The sequence below is a fragment of the Bidens hawaiensis genome, unplaced genomic scaffold, assembly GCF_021521415.1.
Source record: "Bidens hawaiensis isolate Kalapana, Puna unplaced genomic scaffold, B.hawaiensis_p1.1 tig00013298_1, whole genome shotgun sequence".
NCBI lineage: Eukaryota > Viridiplantae > Streptophyta > Magnoliopsida > Asterales > Asteraceae > Bidens > Bidens hawaiensis.
The window spans coordinates 333,892-350,114 of NW_027492127.1; the positions used below are offsets into that span (position 1 = coordinate 333,892).

At 33.6% G+C, this 16,223-nt stretch overlaps 1 protein-coding gene across 1 annotated transcript; it reads left to right on the plus strand.

Annotated features, from left to right (window-relative positions):
• The first annotated feature begins 5,378 nt into the window (after positions 1 to 5,378).
• On the plus strand, positions 5,379 to 8,567 carry LOC143543776 (protein SHI RELATED SEQUENCE 1-like). Its single transcript, XM_077036024.1, has 2 exons — positions 5,379 to 6,615; positions 7,460 to 8,567. Exons 1-2 carry the CDS (start codon positions 5,994 to 5,996, stop codon positions 7,825 to 7,827), a joined length of 990 nt encoding a protein of 329 aa, XP_076892139.1. The 5' UTR covers positions 5,379 to 5,993; the 3' UTR covers positions 7,828 to 8,567.
• The last annotated feature ends 7,656 nt before the right edge of the window (positions 8,568 to 16,223 follow it).

Here is a 16,223-nt window from a genome sequence, read left to right on the forward strand (position 1 = left end):
ATGAAACCAATTGCTTACGTATTTGCTTCGGTCTTACGGCTTGAAAACGAAAAGTTTGAGAGTTATACTCAATATAAAGTTTATGAACTATGATACTTGAGTTTATTTGAAGTATAAGGTAGCGTTTGTTATGCAGTAATAAAAGAAGGAATGCAATGATTCATTACGTGGGAATGAAGAAAGTGGTGTTTGGTTACTCAATTGAATGGAATCATCCATTACACATGGAATCCAATTCCATCAAAGCCATTCCTTCCCACCCCTTTTTTTTTTCATTTCATTCCTCCTTCACCCTACTTTCTCAACACCACCACCACCACCTAACAACAACCACCAGCACTACCATCGCCACCACCACCACCACTACCATCACTGCCACCACCACTTGACCGTCACCATCTCCACCACCTCCGCCACCACCACCACCTCTGCCACCAGCGCTACCACCGCCACCTGACCATAACCGCCGCCATCACCATTGCCGCCACTCTACTATCGCCACCACCCCGCCTAACCGCCACCACCACCGATTTCGTCGCCGAAGCTACCACCGCCACCGTCGCTATTTCGGTTTTTTTTTTGTGTAAAAAAATATATATAATTTGTAATATGAATATTTTTATTTCTATTTCATTCCTACAATTTTTTTAGATACCAAACAACATAAAATAATTATTCATTCATTCTCATAAGTTAACCAAACAAGACAAAGGAATGGTATGATCCATTTCATTCACTTGTTCATTCCGTTCCTTCTCTTATTACATTCCCTCTTCATTCTATTACTTCCAACCAAAACTGTTTTAATATGATTTATGCAAAAAAGATATGTTAATTTGGTTTCATTTCAATGATCGATGTTAACTGTTCTATGCGTATTGGGCCAATTTTCATTCTAAATGCCATTTGGTGTAGTGTGGGCCGGTGCAGGTCTTTGAACATATTAATCTTTAAAAAAAAAGAGAGAGAGAAAATGGTTCAAATGGTCCATGAGGTTTGATCGTAATATCGTATTGCAAGTTTGTTCTCCATATTTTAAAATTTACAATCTTAGTTCAAACATTTGTGAGAGTTTGTCTGTTTAGTCCCCATCGTTAATCGAAGTTAGCTTTAACATAAAAGTGATGTCATGTGTCATTCATGTTAGGACAACTTTGTTTCTTCAAATTTGGAATCTTAGAACAATACTGTTTCAAACTCCCAATCGGGAACTCATAGTGCCGACTTTATCACCTTCAGTTAGTGCTTAATCGACGGTGACAATGTCACATGACATCGTGAACCCACTGCCACTTCAACACCAAAAGCCCCAACAACACTACATAAGCGGCGCTTTGAAGCGTTTTGGGGCACATGCTTCTGAGAGGAAATATCGTGGGCCACTAGTGAGTTTGATTACGTAATTCTCTAGCCCAGTAAATACAAACACATCACCTCATTTTTTATAATTTTTTTCTTTATCTAATTTTAAATTTTACGCACTACATCTATATGACAAGACGTTTTTCCACTACATTTAGGAATGCTCTTACGAATTACGAGATATGACTTTAAAACGATACCTCGTCACTTTTAACTTTATATGCTATCCTCCTTTTTCATTTTGTTTATTTAAACCAAGAGACATGATAAATTATCAAATGTTCATTTATATTTGAACGGCAAACTAGCTACTCATATAAACCACCTATAACAGCAACTGTTAAATTTGTACCTTCCATTTATAGACCAAATAGATCGGAGACATGCTACCATCACGCCATATCCCTTAAGGCTATGCGTAGTGGATGGGCTACAAAATGAGGAGTTTTGCGTCATGTGGCGCCCAATCAGCAAATGATGGGTTTTTGTTTTAGGGGTGTAATGGTGTTGTAGCCCATAGATATATACATGTATATATATCACACACACACACACACTCAAATATAATAATAATAATAATAATAATAATAATAATAATAATAATAAAACCAACTCACAAGCAGGCGAGAAACAGTCCTCACCCCCACCCTTTTCACCTATTTTGTTGCCCTGGGGGCGGTGTTCTCGCCCCCTTTCACCCCTAGTCGCCCTTCTTTGCTGCACAATACACATAGGCTAAGGACTTATCCGTTTTCAAGTTTTAATTATTTGCTTATCTTTTTAATTTATAGATGTGCTAAGCTCACAGTCGTTGAGGTGGTGATTCGTTGGAAAGCAAAGCAGCACCGTGTGGTTGAATCAAATGAATGAGTGATTGGATGGTGATTAGGTATGGTCTTGATCAAACAGTGTGTTACCACTTTTAGTTGATAGATTTGCTTGCATGGGTTCTCAGTGGACAAACGAGTCAGCCCCTTGATGGAATTATTTTTATTATATTTATTCAACTTTAAACAGAAATCGCCAATAAATGTGAGCCAAACAAAAATTACCAACAAAATTTTAGTGTTAGAATAAAATTAATTACACAATTCATTCTTTACTTTGTCACTATTTTCATATTATATTTTAACATTTATACATGATATTAGACATCCTTTACGTTTATTTTATTTCAATTTTCATTCTTTGTCACTAACTCTGTAAGTATTTTAGGTTAACTTGTGACATGTACACAACACATAAGAGTATTATTTTCTTCTATATCTACTCTCTATAATATATAAAAGAACGCAAATAGTGTTTTATCCTCTTAATTTAGAGATTTTGGAATACGCCTGGGACCTTTTTTTCGATGTCCTCAAAAGTGTTTCGAAACTATATTTAGCCCTAATTCCTATGTCTCACGTTAAATCAAGTTCCTTGATCACACAAACTTTCTAGTTTTGTGTATATGTGCATGTAATACTATGATTCCTTGCCAAACTTTATAACGTGGCATGAGATTTTTATTTTATAAAGAAATGAAAAATAACTACGTCTAAAACCTTTTCTTTCTTTTAAAGATGCATAAATAATCTAATCTGAATATAAAGAAAATAAAAATAATATAAAGTTCCAACAAAAAATCACTATGAATAACGCAAGCACAAAAAAATATAATAATGATATTTATTATTTAATAATGATATTCCACCGCAATCCTACATTATGTGATAATTGTTTAATTGCAGTTTGATTATAGCAGTAACATTATAATTCAATTTAGAATAGTAGCATCCAATTGTTTAATTGCCATCTAATTTCCTAATTATTTAACTCACATCATGTAATTTATTCGGGCTAAACTAATTATTTAATTTGTTAATTTATTTATTAGGGTATAGATAAACTTTGCGATCCAATTTCCTCAACAAAGACACAAGTTTGTTCACAACTAATGGCCCGCCAAGAATATTCCATTTAGCCAAGCACGCCAATCGTACATTCAAAATCACCGAATCAATCACCCACTTTATGGTTATTCGTAATGGGGCATTACAGGGAGTTAGGGACGGATAAAGCCACTACACATCCCCTATGAGCATTATGAGGCGGTATAAAAGCATAGACGTTTCTACAATAAAGCCCTATGTGGCTTAAATCGGTAGTTATTGATGGGGCAATAACCATATAGAATACAAATATTTTTTTTTTACTAAAAAGAGTGATAATGTGACGAAAAATGCCCTTAAGAAGCATTAATCATTACGTATAGCCTAAACAATTCATCATAGCTTGGTTGTTGACATACTTAGCCTTTAAAGTTGTGAAACATCTTAGTCGGTATTGAACTTCATGTTAGATTAGCATAGCTAAGTGGTTACAACTTTATTTAAGAATACAGTTGAGATGTTAAATCCTAAGAAGATATGTTTCAACTCGCATCATAGGCACACACTTGTTCACCATAAGGCCAGTGTGAACTTGATAGTAGTCTAGTAATACCTTTTTTTCTCGGTAACCATATTTGTGGCCTAAGCGGACATCCTAGCCAGGCGGTGGATCCACCGTAGGCATACAATGCCCATGCGGAGGTAATTGGATAAAAAATATATATATCTTTTAATAGTTTTAAGATATAAAACATATTTACTCAAATTAACATTACTTGCAAACAAACGTCTTATATATTAATATATTATATATAAAATATCTCTCGATATGAAAATTTAAGTTGTCAAAATCGCAAGTAAACTTAAAACACAACAATTCTTTGTAACTTTAGATTGTAATGTAATCTTTCTAATAGTGTTTGTAAATTAATATATTAACTTGAGATCGTATACTACACATTTAATTGATGAAAAAATAATATCTAATAGTTAAGTGAAATACAATTGTTAAGAGACCGTCCTTGTTTTTTTTTAAACGACAAATGAATTCTCTAAATGAGCTACTAGATAAATTTATCACATTAATTTGAAAAAAAGGAAAATCATTATTGGTCCGGACATGTGTAATAATTGTTTGGCAGCGGGGGAATCGGTGAACCATGTTTTTTCGTCATGTTATGTAGCGACGACGTTGTGGCATGGAGTTGGTAGATGGTGCAACATACAACCCTTTCATGCTAATTGGCTTCAAGACATTTTTGAGGCTGCGGAACAGATAACAGAAGTGAGTCATAAGAGAAAAATGGTGTCCTCTATTGTTTTGGTAGCGATTTGGTGTTTATGGAAAGTTAGAAATGAGTGCATATTCGAAAACAAGCCAGTGAAGATTGATAAGTTGCTTGGAGATATTAAAGTGTTGAGTTTCTTATGGATAAAAAATAGAGAAAATTATTTAGATTTGGATTGGAACAAATGGAAATCATGGGTTGTGTAAGGTTTCGTGGTCTTGTTTGTTGTCGGCCCTTGCTATCTTCTCGTTAGGAAGAGTTTCAGCTTTGTTTTAATGAAATTTGTTGTTCAAAAAATAGATAAATTTATCACATCGGGATACACTGGTCTTTCGATTCGGAAAAAACCCTCACCTAAAGCCAACGCCCATGAACACTCGCCCGAATGCACGACAATGCGATGAGATAAATCTCATTCAGTTCAAAGATCAAACTAGTGATAACCACATATTCGCCTAATCTCCAATCATCTCTCTGGCGCCTATGAAATGAAATGCTGGGACAAGAATCAAACATTGGTCACATGAAACATTAAGTCCCTTATTACCAGTTCACCATAGCTAACTGGCAAGAAACAACTTTTGTAGTTTGTACATTAATATTTAAAACAATTTAAGTATTTATCTAGTTTTTTTTTAAATAGTATATAATTGTTATCAATTATTAAAATACTGTAATGAATGATTTTAAGGATTTAATTATTTTAAATTGTGAAAATTAATATGAGAGTGAGAAATAACACAAACAATCAAACATTGTAGTTTTTAATTTTACTAAAAAGAATAGATATAGATATACAACATACGTGACACGTAACTTTGAGTTTGGTATCCACTATTGTTAACTCGTTCCTCAACCGCATAGCCAACTCTAGCCATCTATGATTAGTAAAATATATAGAATTTTTCATTAAATTTAGAACAAATTGCTATTGATAATAGCTAGGTTTAACAAAATCATAAAAGCCAAATCCATGATTAGAAAGAAAACAAAACTTGCACATGATCATCCGTAATTTATTTAAAGCATTGAAAACTTATCTCACAAAAGTAACAATAATAAAAAATAATCACAAAAGGAGAAAAGCAGGGCGTGTTTTCCGGTGCAAGGGCAAATAACAAAAAGCTGATCAACTTGCCACGTGTACACCCTCACCACCGTCCGATCAGAACACAACGGATGAGATGAAAGCAGACTTTAATTTCAAACTGCCAGACAACTGTAGACGAAATATTGGGAGATTCATTACACAGATTTTGTGAAGCTGGTTTCTAGAGAGAGAAACAAGACAGAGAGAGAGAGAGAGAGAGTACGGTGGTGTTGTATTAAATTGAGGTTGCAGTAGCTATGGCGGCGTTGCAGGGGCGTGATTTTAATGCAAACAAATAATAAAAAGACAAAAACATAAACATTATTTTGTTCCTTAAAAACCCTTTTAATTTTTACCTATGGAAACTTGTCCAACAACATGTCTAGCTTCTTCTCACTAGGTGGGTTGGCATTTGGAGTTACAAAAGATGAGCAAATTCAAGATCAAGAAGATGATGGTGTAATCACTCCTACTAGTTTACATTTGTTCCGGAACGAAGAGATCCGCAACAAAGAGTTTGAGATATGGCAGCAGTATTACCAGCTACATCAGCAACATAATAATACTGCTGCCTGTAATAGTAACAGTACCAGTAGTAATAATAATAATAATAATAATATTCCTACTGCGGTGCCTTGTTGGAAAATGATGAGGCAGGGTGGGTATGGGATTGCTGGAGGAGAGTACGTTGGAAGTGGTAGCGGTAGTGGGATTAATTGTCAAGATTGTGGTAACCAAGCTAAGAAAGATTGTCATCACATGAGGTGTAGGACTTGTTGTAGGAGCCGAGGGTTTCCGTGTCAAACCCACGTGAAAAGCACGTGGGTTCCCGCTGCTAAACGGCGGGAACGCCACCAACAACAACTAGGTCTAGTGATGAGAAGCGGTGGTGGTGATGATCAGAATACAAAGAGGCTCCGGGAGGATCATCATTTTGTTACCACTGGTGGTGGTGGGGTGGTGAATGTGGCGTCTACACATCATCAAAGCATTTCTTCAGGTAAAGATTTGTTTCTTTGTTTTGTATGTTTTTTATTTTTTTGAAACAAACAAAACCCTTGAATTATTATTCTTCTTTATAATTATTGGGTTTGGAGAAAAAAGCACACGGTTTTTCTTTACCAAGATTCATTCATCATTTGATTGATTGGATATATTTCATATGCATAAATTAGCTTCACATTTCAAGACTTGTAGGCTTTGCACAAGGTATTATTATATCTAACATAAATAACTTTTTGGATTAGTACATGATTCAAGAATTTGTTAAGCATTAATTTTTAGGTATTCTTGTAAAGTTACTAGGGTAATATGTCTATTTGTGTATTATTCACATATAATGTAACGGGTTTTACATTAGTAAGATGTTATTGTACCTCTAGGTGCACTTTGCTATGCCTGCAAATGAACTCGATAATGAAACTGGTTCTGATAATTTTATATATTTTTTTATTTTACTAGCATGTTAATTTGTTTGTGTGACAAAGACAAACTCCATAGAACTTTTTAATAAATTTAAGTCACCTACAGTTTTTCACCAAACTCTATGGAGTTTTCTTGTCACCCAAACGATCTTGACGAGTTGTATTGCCGGGGTAGCAAAAATGTATAGAATTACAAGAATTTCGAAACACGCCTAATTGTTAAATCCGAATCCTTAACCATTACTAATAATAAAAATTCACAATAAACCCTAAATCTATATAGATCTATGGTATATGGATACACGTAGTGTGTGTCCTTGTGTGGTTTGAAAATAAGTATTTAGGGTTACTAACCCAAAAAAAGTTCAATAATTTATAACTCTATCCATATATATTGTCCTTAACGTTTTTTAAATTTAGGGCTAGAAACTGGCCATTTCCCTGCAGAAGTGAGTTCTCCAGCGGTATTCCGGTGCGTTAGAGTGAGCGCAATGAACGTGGCGGAGGAGCAGCTGGCTTACCAGACAACGGTTAGCATCGGCGGGCATGTTTTCAAGGGCATTCTCTATGACCATGGTCCTTGTAGTGGAGACATTTCCTCAACCGCAGGCGACATTGGCAGCAGTAGTCAACATCAACGTCTTAACCTCATCACATCAGCTACGGCGGGGGCTGCCACAACCGCCGTGAACCCAAATGCTACTTCGGTTGATCCGTCCTCCATGTTACCTACTCCACTTAATGCTTTCATGGTGGGTACTCAATTCTTCCCACCACCAAGATCTTGAAAAATGGTATAAAGCAAAATCAAAATCTGCTAACTATTGTTGCTCTTAGTTTCTTTTGTTAATTACGAGACCTGTTATTGGAAAACTCACGAACGACATGATCAAAGACTAGCTAGAGTGGTGGTTTTAAAAAAGTTATGGTTAGAAACCGGTAGAAGAAGCAAGGTTAGAATCCGAGAACTCTCCTAACATATTTGATTATGTAGGTGCTAGTAATCAATTAGAATTGATATCAAATTGTGTTCAATATTTGACATATTTGTAATGAAGATTATGACTATTACTAGAACATTGTTAATTGATTTATCTGGTTTATTTAAGCTTGAAATTATAGTTTCAAGTTTCTTCAAAGGGTATATTGATCTTTTGATGATTCATATGAGATTTAAACATTCAAACATTCGTCCCAACAAAAAGTTTGTACATAAAATATTGTTTTGATGACATAAAAATGGTATTTTGGGAGAAAGTGAAATTTGCTAGTTTAGGTTATTATGTATAGTACTGTCATACATATGGATTTGTGCAAAGAGAATAAGATGTCATCAAGAAAGAGCATTGGGGATTGTTATTTTGCTTGAAAAGTTATTGAATTATTTCGTTAACTTTTTTTAGTATATTATATAAATTGTAATTACTTTCTGCTTGGTTTTTGAACTCGAGGTAGCCTTTTGCCCCGTTTACCCATTTATATGCTAGGTTATAGTAAACAGAAAGGCAGTGTTTCATGGCGGTTTGTTTACCCGTTAAACACGTCTCTTATAAGACGATCAACTCCATAAACGTTCCGGTCATGAAAGTATTAAAAGGACATAAAAAATTGTCTTCTATTCTCCTTCAATATACATCATTTATAGTTTTTGGAATACATTTGTGTCAAATAAATATAACAATTTAAATATGTGAAGTAACTTTTTTTTTGGTTGTAACAAGTCATATGAAAGGTGATTCTGATTATATAATTTTATATGAAACCATTCATGCAAGTTATATGAAAAATATAATTCATGCATACAAATAACTATGTATATAATTTTATTTGAAGATGAATATATTTGATAATAAATATAGATTGCCAAAAGTACAATGCATAGTTAGTAAAAGCTGAGTCCCAAGAAGGAAGAATAAAAAGGTGATTCTGATACAATATTATGGTTTTATAAATGCAGCTTCAGGCTAGTGAATGTATTTGATGATGAGTTAATATATCTGCAAGCATAATATGTTTTATGAAAGTATGTCTAAGGCTGCATGCGTAATTAATCCATCACATATACATACATATTTCTGTCTCTATATTTGTTCACTGAGACAAACCCAACTCACGGCTTCCCTAGGTGAGGGATACCACCCGTGAATCCGTGATGCCCTAATTTGTGTAGGACTTATAAAAGTAAAGTATTTATGTTATTCATCTAATGTTCTTTTTTGTATTTTAGTTAGAAGCGTACAAACCGGATTGGTTTAATTAAAACCGGTTTAGATTCTAAGGCAAAATGGCTAGGATTAAAACCGGCTTTTTGAGATGTTATTCAATCCGATAGGAAATGGTTCAGATCAGATTGAGACATGAAAAAAAAAGTTCTTTAAACGGAATTTTATGAGAGATGAGAGTTTTTTGAGTTGTGTGATTAAACTAACACATCCAATCCAATTATAACTACATTGCTAAGATTGTTCGTTTGCGGTATGGCAAAGCAAACGCCATCTAGCCACCTCACCAGTTTTCTAGCGCCATACCACAACACCCCAAATAATATTCCGGCGCCAAACAATTTTCCCTCCTTCAGCACTATTACATTAACGACACTATCACAATAAAGATAGGGCCCACCTCCACTAACAATCAATCCGTTTTTTCTCTTTTTTTTTAATCTATTTAAACCTGGTTAAACACAACGCTTAAATAATAGGTGACTAGTTCTTGCCCAACTACCTACACGACAGTGATGTGACTCAATAACTAACTCTTGCTAGTTATCCCACAAGTCACAACACTCAACAATAATATAACTAATGTGGGATAAAAATGTCATTTTCGGAAAACATGTTTCTTTAAAAAAAAACTATAAAAATACCTGCTAGTTTTTCAAATTTGTTACAAACCTGTTTTAACATCTATAATCTCAAACTAGTGTAAGTTGACGGTTTAGATTAGTTTGTGGACCGATTGCACCAAAACCAGTTACGCTTGGAATTGGTTTCAAACTAGTTTGGGATCACGAACCAGATTGTTCGTGTACCTCTATTTTCAATGCACATTCACCAAAGTTTACTATGTTTATATAAATGCTAAAACGTCTTCATGCATACCCAAGTGTATAATATGCATAAGAACTTGTACATTTACTTATTGAATTAAGTATAGCATAGTGTATGGGCTACAATGGTAGGGGGTCCTAGATTTGGAGGGTATGTGTAAGAAAGAGTAATGGTTAAATAAGGTTTACTTGAGTTGATGAAAGTTCTGATCCAAAACAAGTACCTCTTTGATCAAGACCTTACACTCTTTTAGGTTGACATACTTTCTGACCACCAACCCATTTTTAGTAACTCTAGTATGTTTTCTTTTAAAATATACATATATATATTTTTTTTCATTTTATGCATTAGTTATGGGCACATGCCAGATCCTTCTATTTGGATGCATATGTGTTTCTTTGTGACATTAAGATGTGTGTATCATTGTTAGGATCTTTGAGTTTTAAGGTTTCAAGTATTGGATTCTTTCTAATATCCTTTTTCTGAAAGTGTACATAAAATTCAATGCTACTTGCATTTGCAATTGAAAATGGTTAGAAATTTAGTGACATTTACGTCTGGAATTACAAAGATCACAAGTTTCATTTCATTTTCGACATGTTTAATTTCTTCTTCACGTATATTGTAATGTAAACGTTTTGTAATATCCGCCAAATTTACAATAGATGATTAAAAAGCATAAGATTTTAATATGTTAGAGTTAAACATATGGTGCTTTAAAATAAGCTTATTTAAATTATTGATTTACAAATACATAACATTATGTTTAGTTATAAAGTAAAGTGGTCCGTCAGTTATCAGGTGGGTCTGTGACCTGCCAGTGATCCAAATAACCGTTAAAAAAGTTAAATGGAATGTACCAAATAAAAAAATTTAATGAATAAAAATCAAATAGAAGGGAAATTGAGTATATTTTATAAGCGTGAAATTCAAAATAATATTTTTTTGAACAACGATATTTCAATAAGAAATGATGGATTAACAACTAGCAAGTAGCTAGCACCAACATTACCTTTAATGACATTAGTTTATAGTAGAAAATTAAAATTACACTAATTTGACCATATCATTCCATAGTTTTCCTCCCTATTCTTGATTCATAAGAGGACAGTATCTTGATGTTCTCAAAGATGTTGAAAGGACCATTCTTCTTTCTTTGAAACGTCTTTCGGTTTCAATATCTTCAAATACGTACCCCAAAGTCAAACAAGTAAGGTGTTTTTGTTTTTTTCAAAGGTAAAATGTCTGCAATCTGCAGATCACATGTGCAGACACCTGTAGAAGAGGAGGTGGACAAAACTTCTGCAGTCTGTAAAAAGAAGACTGTTTTTAACGTCATGTGGATTGCTAAAATAAACTGGTGATGATGTATAAACTATGGTGGTGGGTAGTGTTGTTGCTGGATGGTGATAATGGTAGTGATGGGTGACGGTGGGTTGTGGTCAAAAGCGGTGGTGGACAGTTATGATGGTGGTGGTGGACGGTGATCGAATCGATAGGCGAAGCAACCAATAGAAGTCTGTTCTCGCCTATCGATAGATAGCAGGTACTATGGGTTAACGAACATTACAGCTTCTTTACTTGTAAAAGTTTATTTTCTATTAAATAGAAAATAAAGTTTCGTTTCTAAATCTATATTCAATTGGCCACTTGACATGTTTATTGGATCCTTACATCTATATCCACCCACTCAATATATCCAGGTTTCCATAGTTTACCAACTCCTTGACTCTCACCACTTTCGCATCAATGGTTTCTACACTGATCAAATTAACATATTATAAATAAAATCATCCGTTTATTTACCTGCCGTGACCTGGTCACATCAGCAGCCCTACGTCCCACATTTATTAATTTATTTATGTTTTCAGCCCCATGTTTATTTCCTTCCGGTTATCATAATTATTAATTCCTTTTATATATTAGCCCATGCTCCCATGTTTTATTTATGTTATTATGTGTTTAATTGCTTGCATGTTTACGTTTTCAATTCCTAGTGAAGTTCCGCCCACGAGTTAAGACACCTAAAGAATTTATTTTTAAAAAAATGGATATTGGGTTTTAACTTTTAACTCTCATTTGTAACCAAAAAAATAACAAGGGTTCAAATATGGGTAATGACTAATGAGGTCTTTTCACATATGGTGAGTTTTCTCATGAATGTGTAACGAAAATGATAAGGTGAGTAAGTGGTCCACTGGTTTGTCAGTGATTCAAATAGTTATTAAAAAAAAAGGTTAAGTTCCACCCGTAAGTATAGAGGCCATGGGTTAGTGGGAAAATTTCTTTTAAATTTCGTGTTGGGAGCTGATGTTCTAACAGTAGTGCCTATAGTTAAGGCTTGATATTGCAGCCTCTTGTACTTCTACTGGACAGGAACGAGACTATTCATATGCACAAAAATCCCCATTGAAAACAAGTTTCCTATAGATAATCAAATAACTTATAATAATTATATGTGCACATGACAATCAAACCAAATTCAAATTTAGCCTAACCACAGCTAGAAGTAGCGGAATTCGATATTTTTAACTGATGTTACTTTTCAAAAATGATTAGTGAATTGAGCATCCATGCTTAGATTCTGGCCTTGACTTGGTAAATAAACTAAATGAAGAAAACTATTTGTTATCTAGAATAATGGTTCACCTCCTCTTAATGAAATGAAGGTCCATATTTGGGACAAAATCACACAAGAAATTACCAACAAGCTATAATAAAAATCATTTTCATGAAAGTAACCAAACTAATAGGATCATTTGATGGATACCCTTTTGTTGATTGCTCCTAAATCGAACCAATAAGATCGTTACTTTATAAAAAGTTCACGTTTTAGTTGAAATGAATCAATTTGGCTAGTGAATTACAAGGTTTGTAACACGATAAGTGATTTCTCATCAATGCATGTTTGTATAAATCGTATGACAAGACTACACACAGGAAAGTTGATGCACATGTTTCACCTCCAAATCTCCAAAATCATTAGTTCATCTTATTCTTCTCCACCAGTGATAATAATAATTATTTACCTTAAGTCTATAATGAAAAATATCAAACTACATGGTATCAATTTGTGAATAATAGCACCAAGTATTAGCAATTCAGCATACAATTATAGATACCCGATTTAGACGTATAAAATGAGCTATGTAAGTTTGTATAACCAAGTATTAAAGTTGTATCTTTACATTATGATTTATAAATGTAAGTATGTAACATTAATGTAATTTATTTTGCGTATAAATTGTGTTTAACTAATATGGATTTTTTATAAAGACATGAAAGGATGGAAATAAGGCCTAGTACTAAATTGTTAATCATGAAATTAGTAAATTTTGCCTTTCAAAAAAAAAAAAAAAAACAACTAAACTGCTAATCAGGAAATGGGCAACGCACGTACAGGGCCCAAATTAAATAATAACAAATTGTTTTTAAGGCAGCCCATATACCTATTTGCCTTTAGCCCTTTATGGCTTAGACTTGGGCTATAGACAAGGAACAAAGACCCAATTCTTTCATCAACTTATTTAATCTCTCTTATTGGAGGTGGGCATAAAACCTTATTCCGGACCCGACCCGGTTCTCCTGACCCGCGCATACGAATTGGGTTTCAGTTTCTCCCCGAAATCGTCGTAACTGGTTCCACCTCTACCCGTTCAAATTCCGGATCCGACTCGAGCAAAATTTGATAAAAAACATGATAAAATAGGTAAAAAGCATGAGTGCATGACCATACTCGGAAATGGTTCATAACTGACCCCGTTCTTAACTTTTATTAATCAAACAGGAACCGGTTCCAACATGATTCTGGATGTTGAAAACACCTGGTTTGCCAACCTCTAACGCTAACTTCTAAGCTACTCAGACTCAAGTAAAGCACCAATGTATGTTGTTTAATCATACATCAGTTAACATGTTTCTATCATTTATGCTTCTTTTTTTTATTTAATTATCGTTGTGAATACTACTTTTAAGTTAAGCATACGATTATGAAAAAGCTATAATACAAGCTATTGTAGACTTGAAGTTTTCTTCAGAATTCAAAATCAGACAATTCAGTATCATCCAAAACACTTTCAAGTCATATTATTATTATTTTTTAAACACAACAAAAACAAAATTCATTCCGTGTCAATTTTGACCTTATTCATGTACTTGCATCATCAAGATTTTGCTAACTATAAAAAATAAAATTTAAAACGTCAAAAATTGTTTAAAAATACTGTAACTTCAAATAACTGTGGAATAAACCCTTTACAAGTTTACATAATGGCACATTTAACACCACTCCATGTCCCGTGTTGAATTCAGTCAATTTCCTCCTTATTTTTCGACAACATAAATTTTCAACGTTTTCCCATACTTTAGTAATATATATTCATGTTACTTTGCATTACTATAAAAATCCCGACTACACTTCAATTAATCGCTGATTAATCCTCAATTAATCACTAGTTCCCACCTTATCGTCCGACTACAACTCGCAATTACTACAACATTGGTCCTTTGCACTAATTCCACTCTCAAATTCGTGAAACTTCACCCCCAAAAAATCAAAGTATATATATGTTCTCCCGTATAATCTTCAATAGTAATAGTTAAAATTACCGGTATTGCTAGCCAAATATTACATTAAATTGAATAAAGATTTTTGGTTCTTAACTTTGCATTTTAATTATGAAAATGTTCTCTTTTGCATGTTCTGATTCGTGTTTCTTAGATAACTTTAAAAATATTGTAATGAGTCCACTTTTAGATAAACTACTTCGCGTCTAAACGGAATCAATAATCGAATAACACAAGATGTGTTTATCCAAAAAAGTTGATGTTACTTTAGGTTAGAAGTCCTACATTTTAAAGTGTTTAAAAGACCGAACGTTTTCCTCACAATAACTTTGTTTTAAAGTGTATAAAAGTCCTTTCATGAAGGATTACTACGACTCAACAAAGCCCGACATTTCAAATGATGGTTTGAAATATAGGACTTTGTTGAGTCGTAGTAATCCTTCATGAAAGGACTTTTAAACACTTTAAAACAAAGTTATTGTGAGAAAAACGTTCGGTCTTTTAAGCACTTTAAAATGTAGGACTTAACTTTGTTGAGTCGTAGTAATCCTTCATGAAAGGGTATGACATTGGGGTATAATTGATGGTGGTTACAAATAGAGTGTAGTTATCACTCATTTAAGGGGAAATTTTCGGTAAGAACACCGCTGATATTGTAGCTACCAACATTCAGAAACAATATTTTAATTGACGTTTAGTAACTTCGCCACTGCTAATATTTAGTAACTATGTTTATAGATATTTAGTAACTTTGTTGCTACCGATTAGTAGCAACTCGGTACTTATGTTAAATCCTTTCAGCCATCTATGACAATGTAATATGTTCTTTGTCTATCTTAGATCAACTTTCAACCTATTCTCGTACTTTATTGATATGAGGGTGGTCCTTTGCATTAATCCCAACTCTCAAGTTGTGTGACCTAACTACATCCAAACAAATCAAAGTTTGATACGTTCTCCTATATATATAACCTTTAACAACTATATGAAAATAACTGGTACCATTAGTTAAACACTGAATTGATGTGGTTCCAACAATTAATCGTTGGCCAAAGAAAATAGACGGGAATCCAGATTAGCAAATAGAGAGAAAATTGAGACTAATTGATATTTATCATTCATAAACATTTGACAAAACAATAATGCCTTTATATAGGCTTACAAACATGTGGAAGTAAACATGCATATGTCTAACTAATCAAATCATGGACCCATTACTCTTCCTAGTTTAATGCTAGAATTAAGGAAAGTGGAGATGATGAATTCGTGGAAGTTTGGCACATATAAATATGCATTTTAAGTTCGTAACATTGAATTTTAATTGTGAACATGCTATTTTCTAAATTGTGTAACGTGTATACATTCCGATTAAAGTAATTCGCCTACAAATGAAATAGAATTTGATATTCTTTTGTGTGAGAATTCGAATCAATTCAATGTTTAAAAGTCCAAATGTTTTTCCCTTTTGTTGAAGGTTGTTCCTACTACTTGGCGGTTTTCACTTGTTTAAGTGGAAAGTTTCATTCGGTATTATTGTAAAATCCATTGCACATTCTTTTATTTGCCTC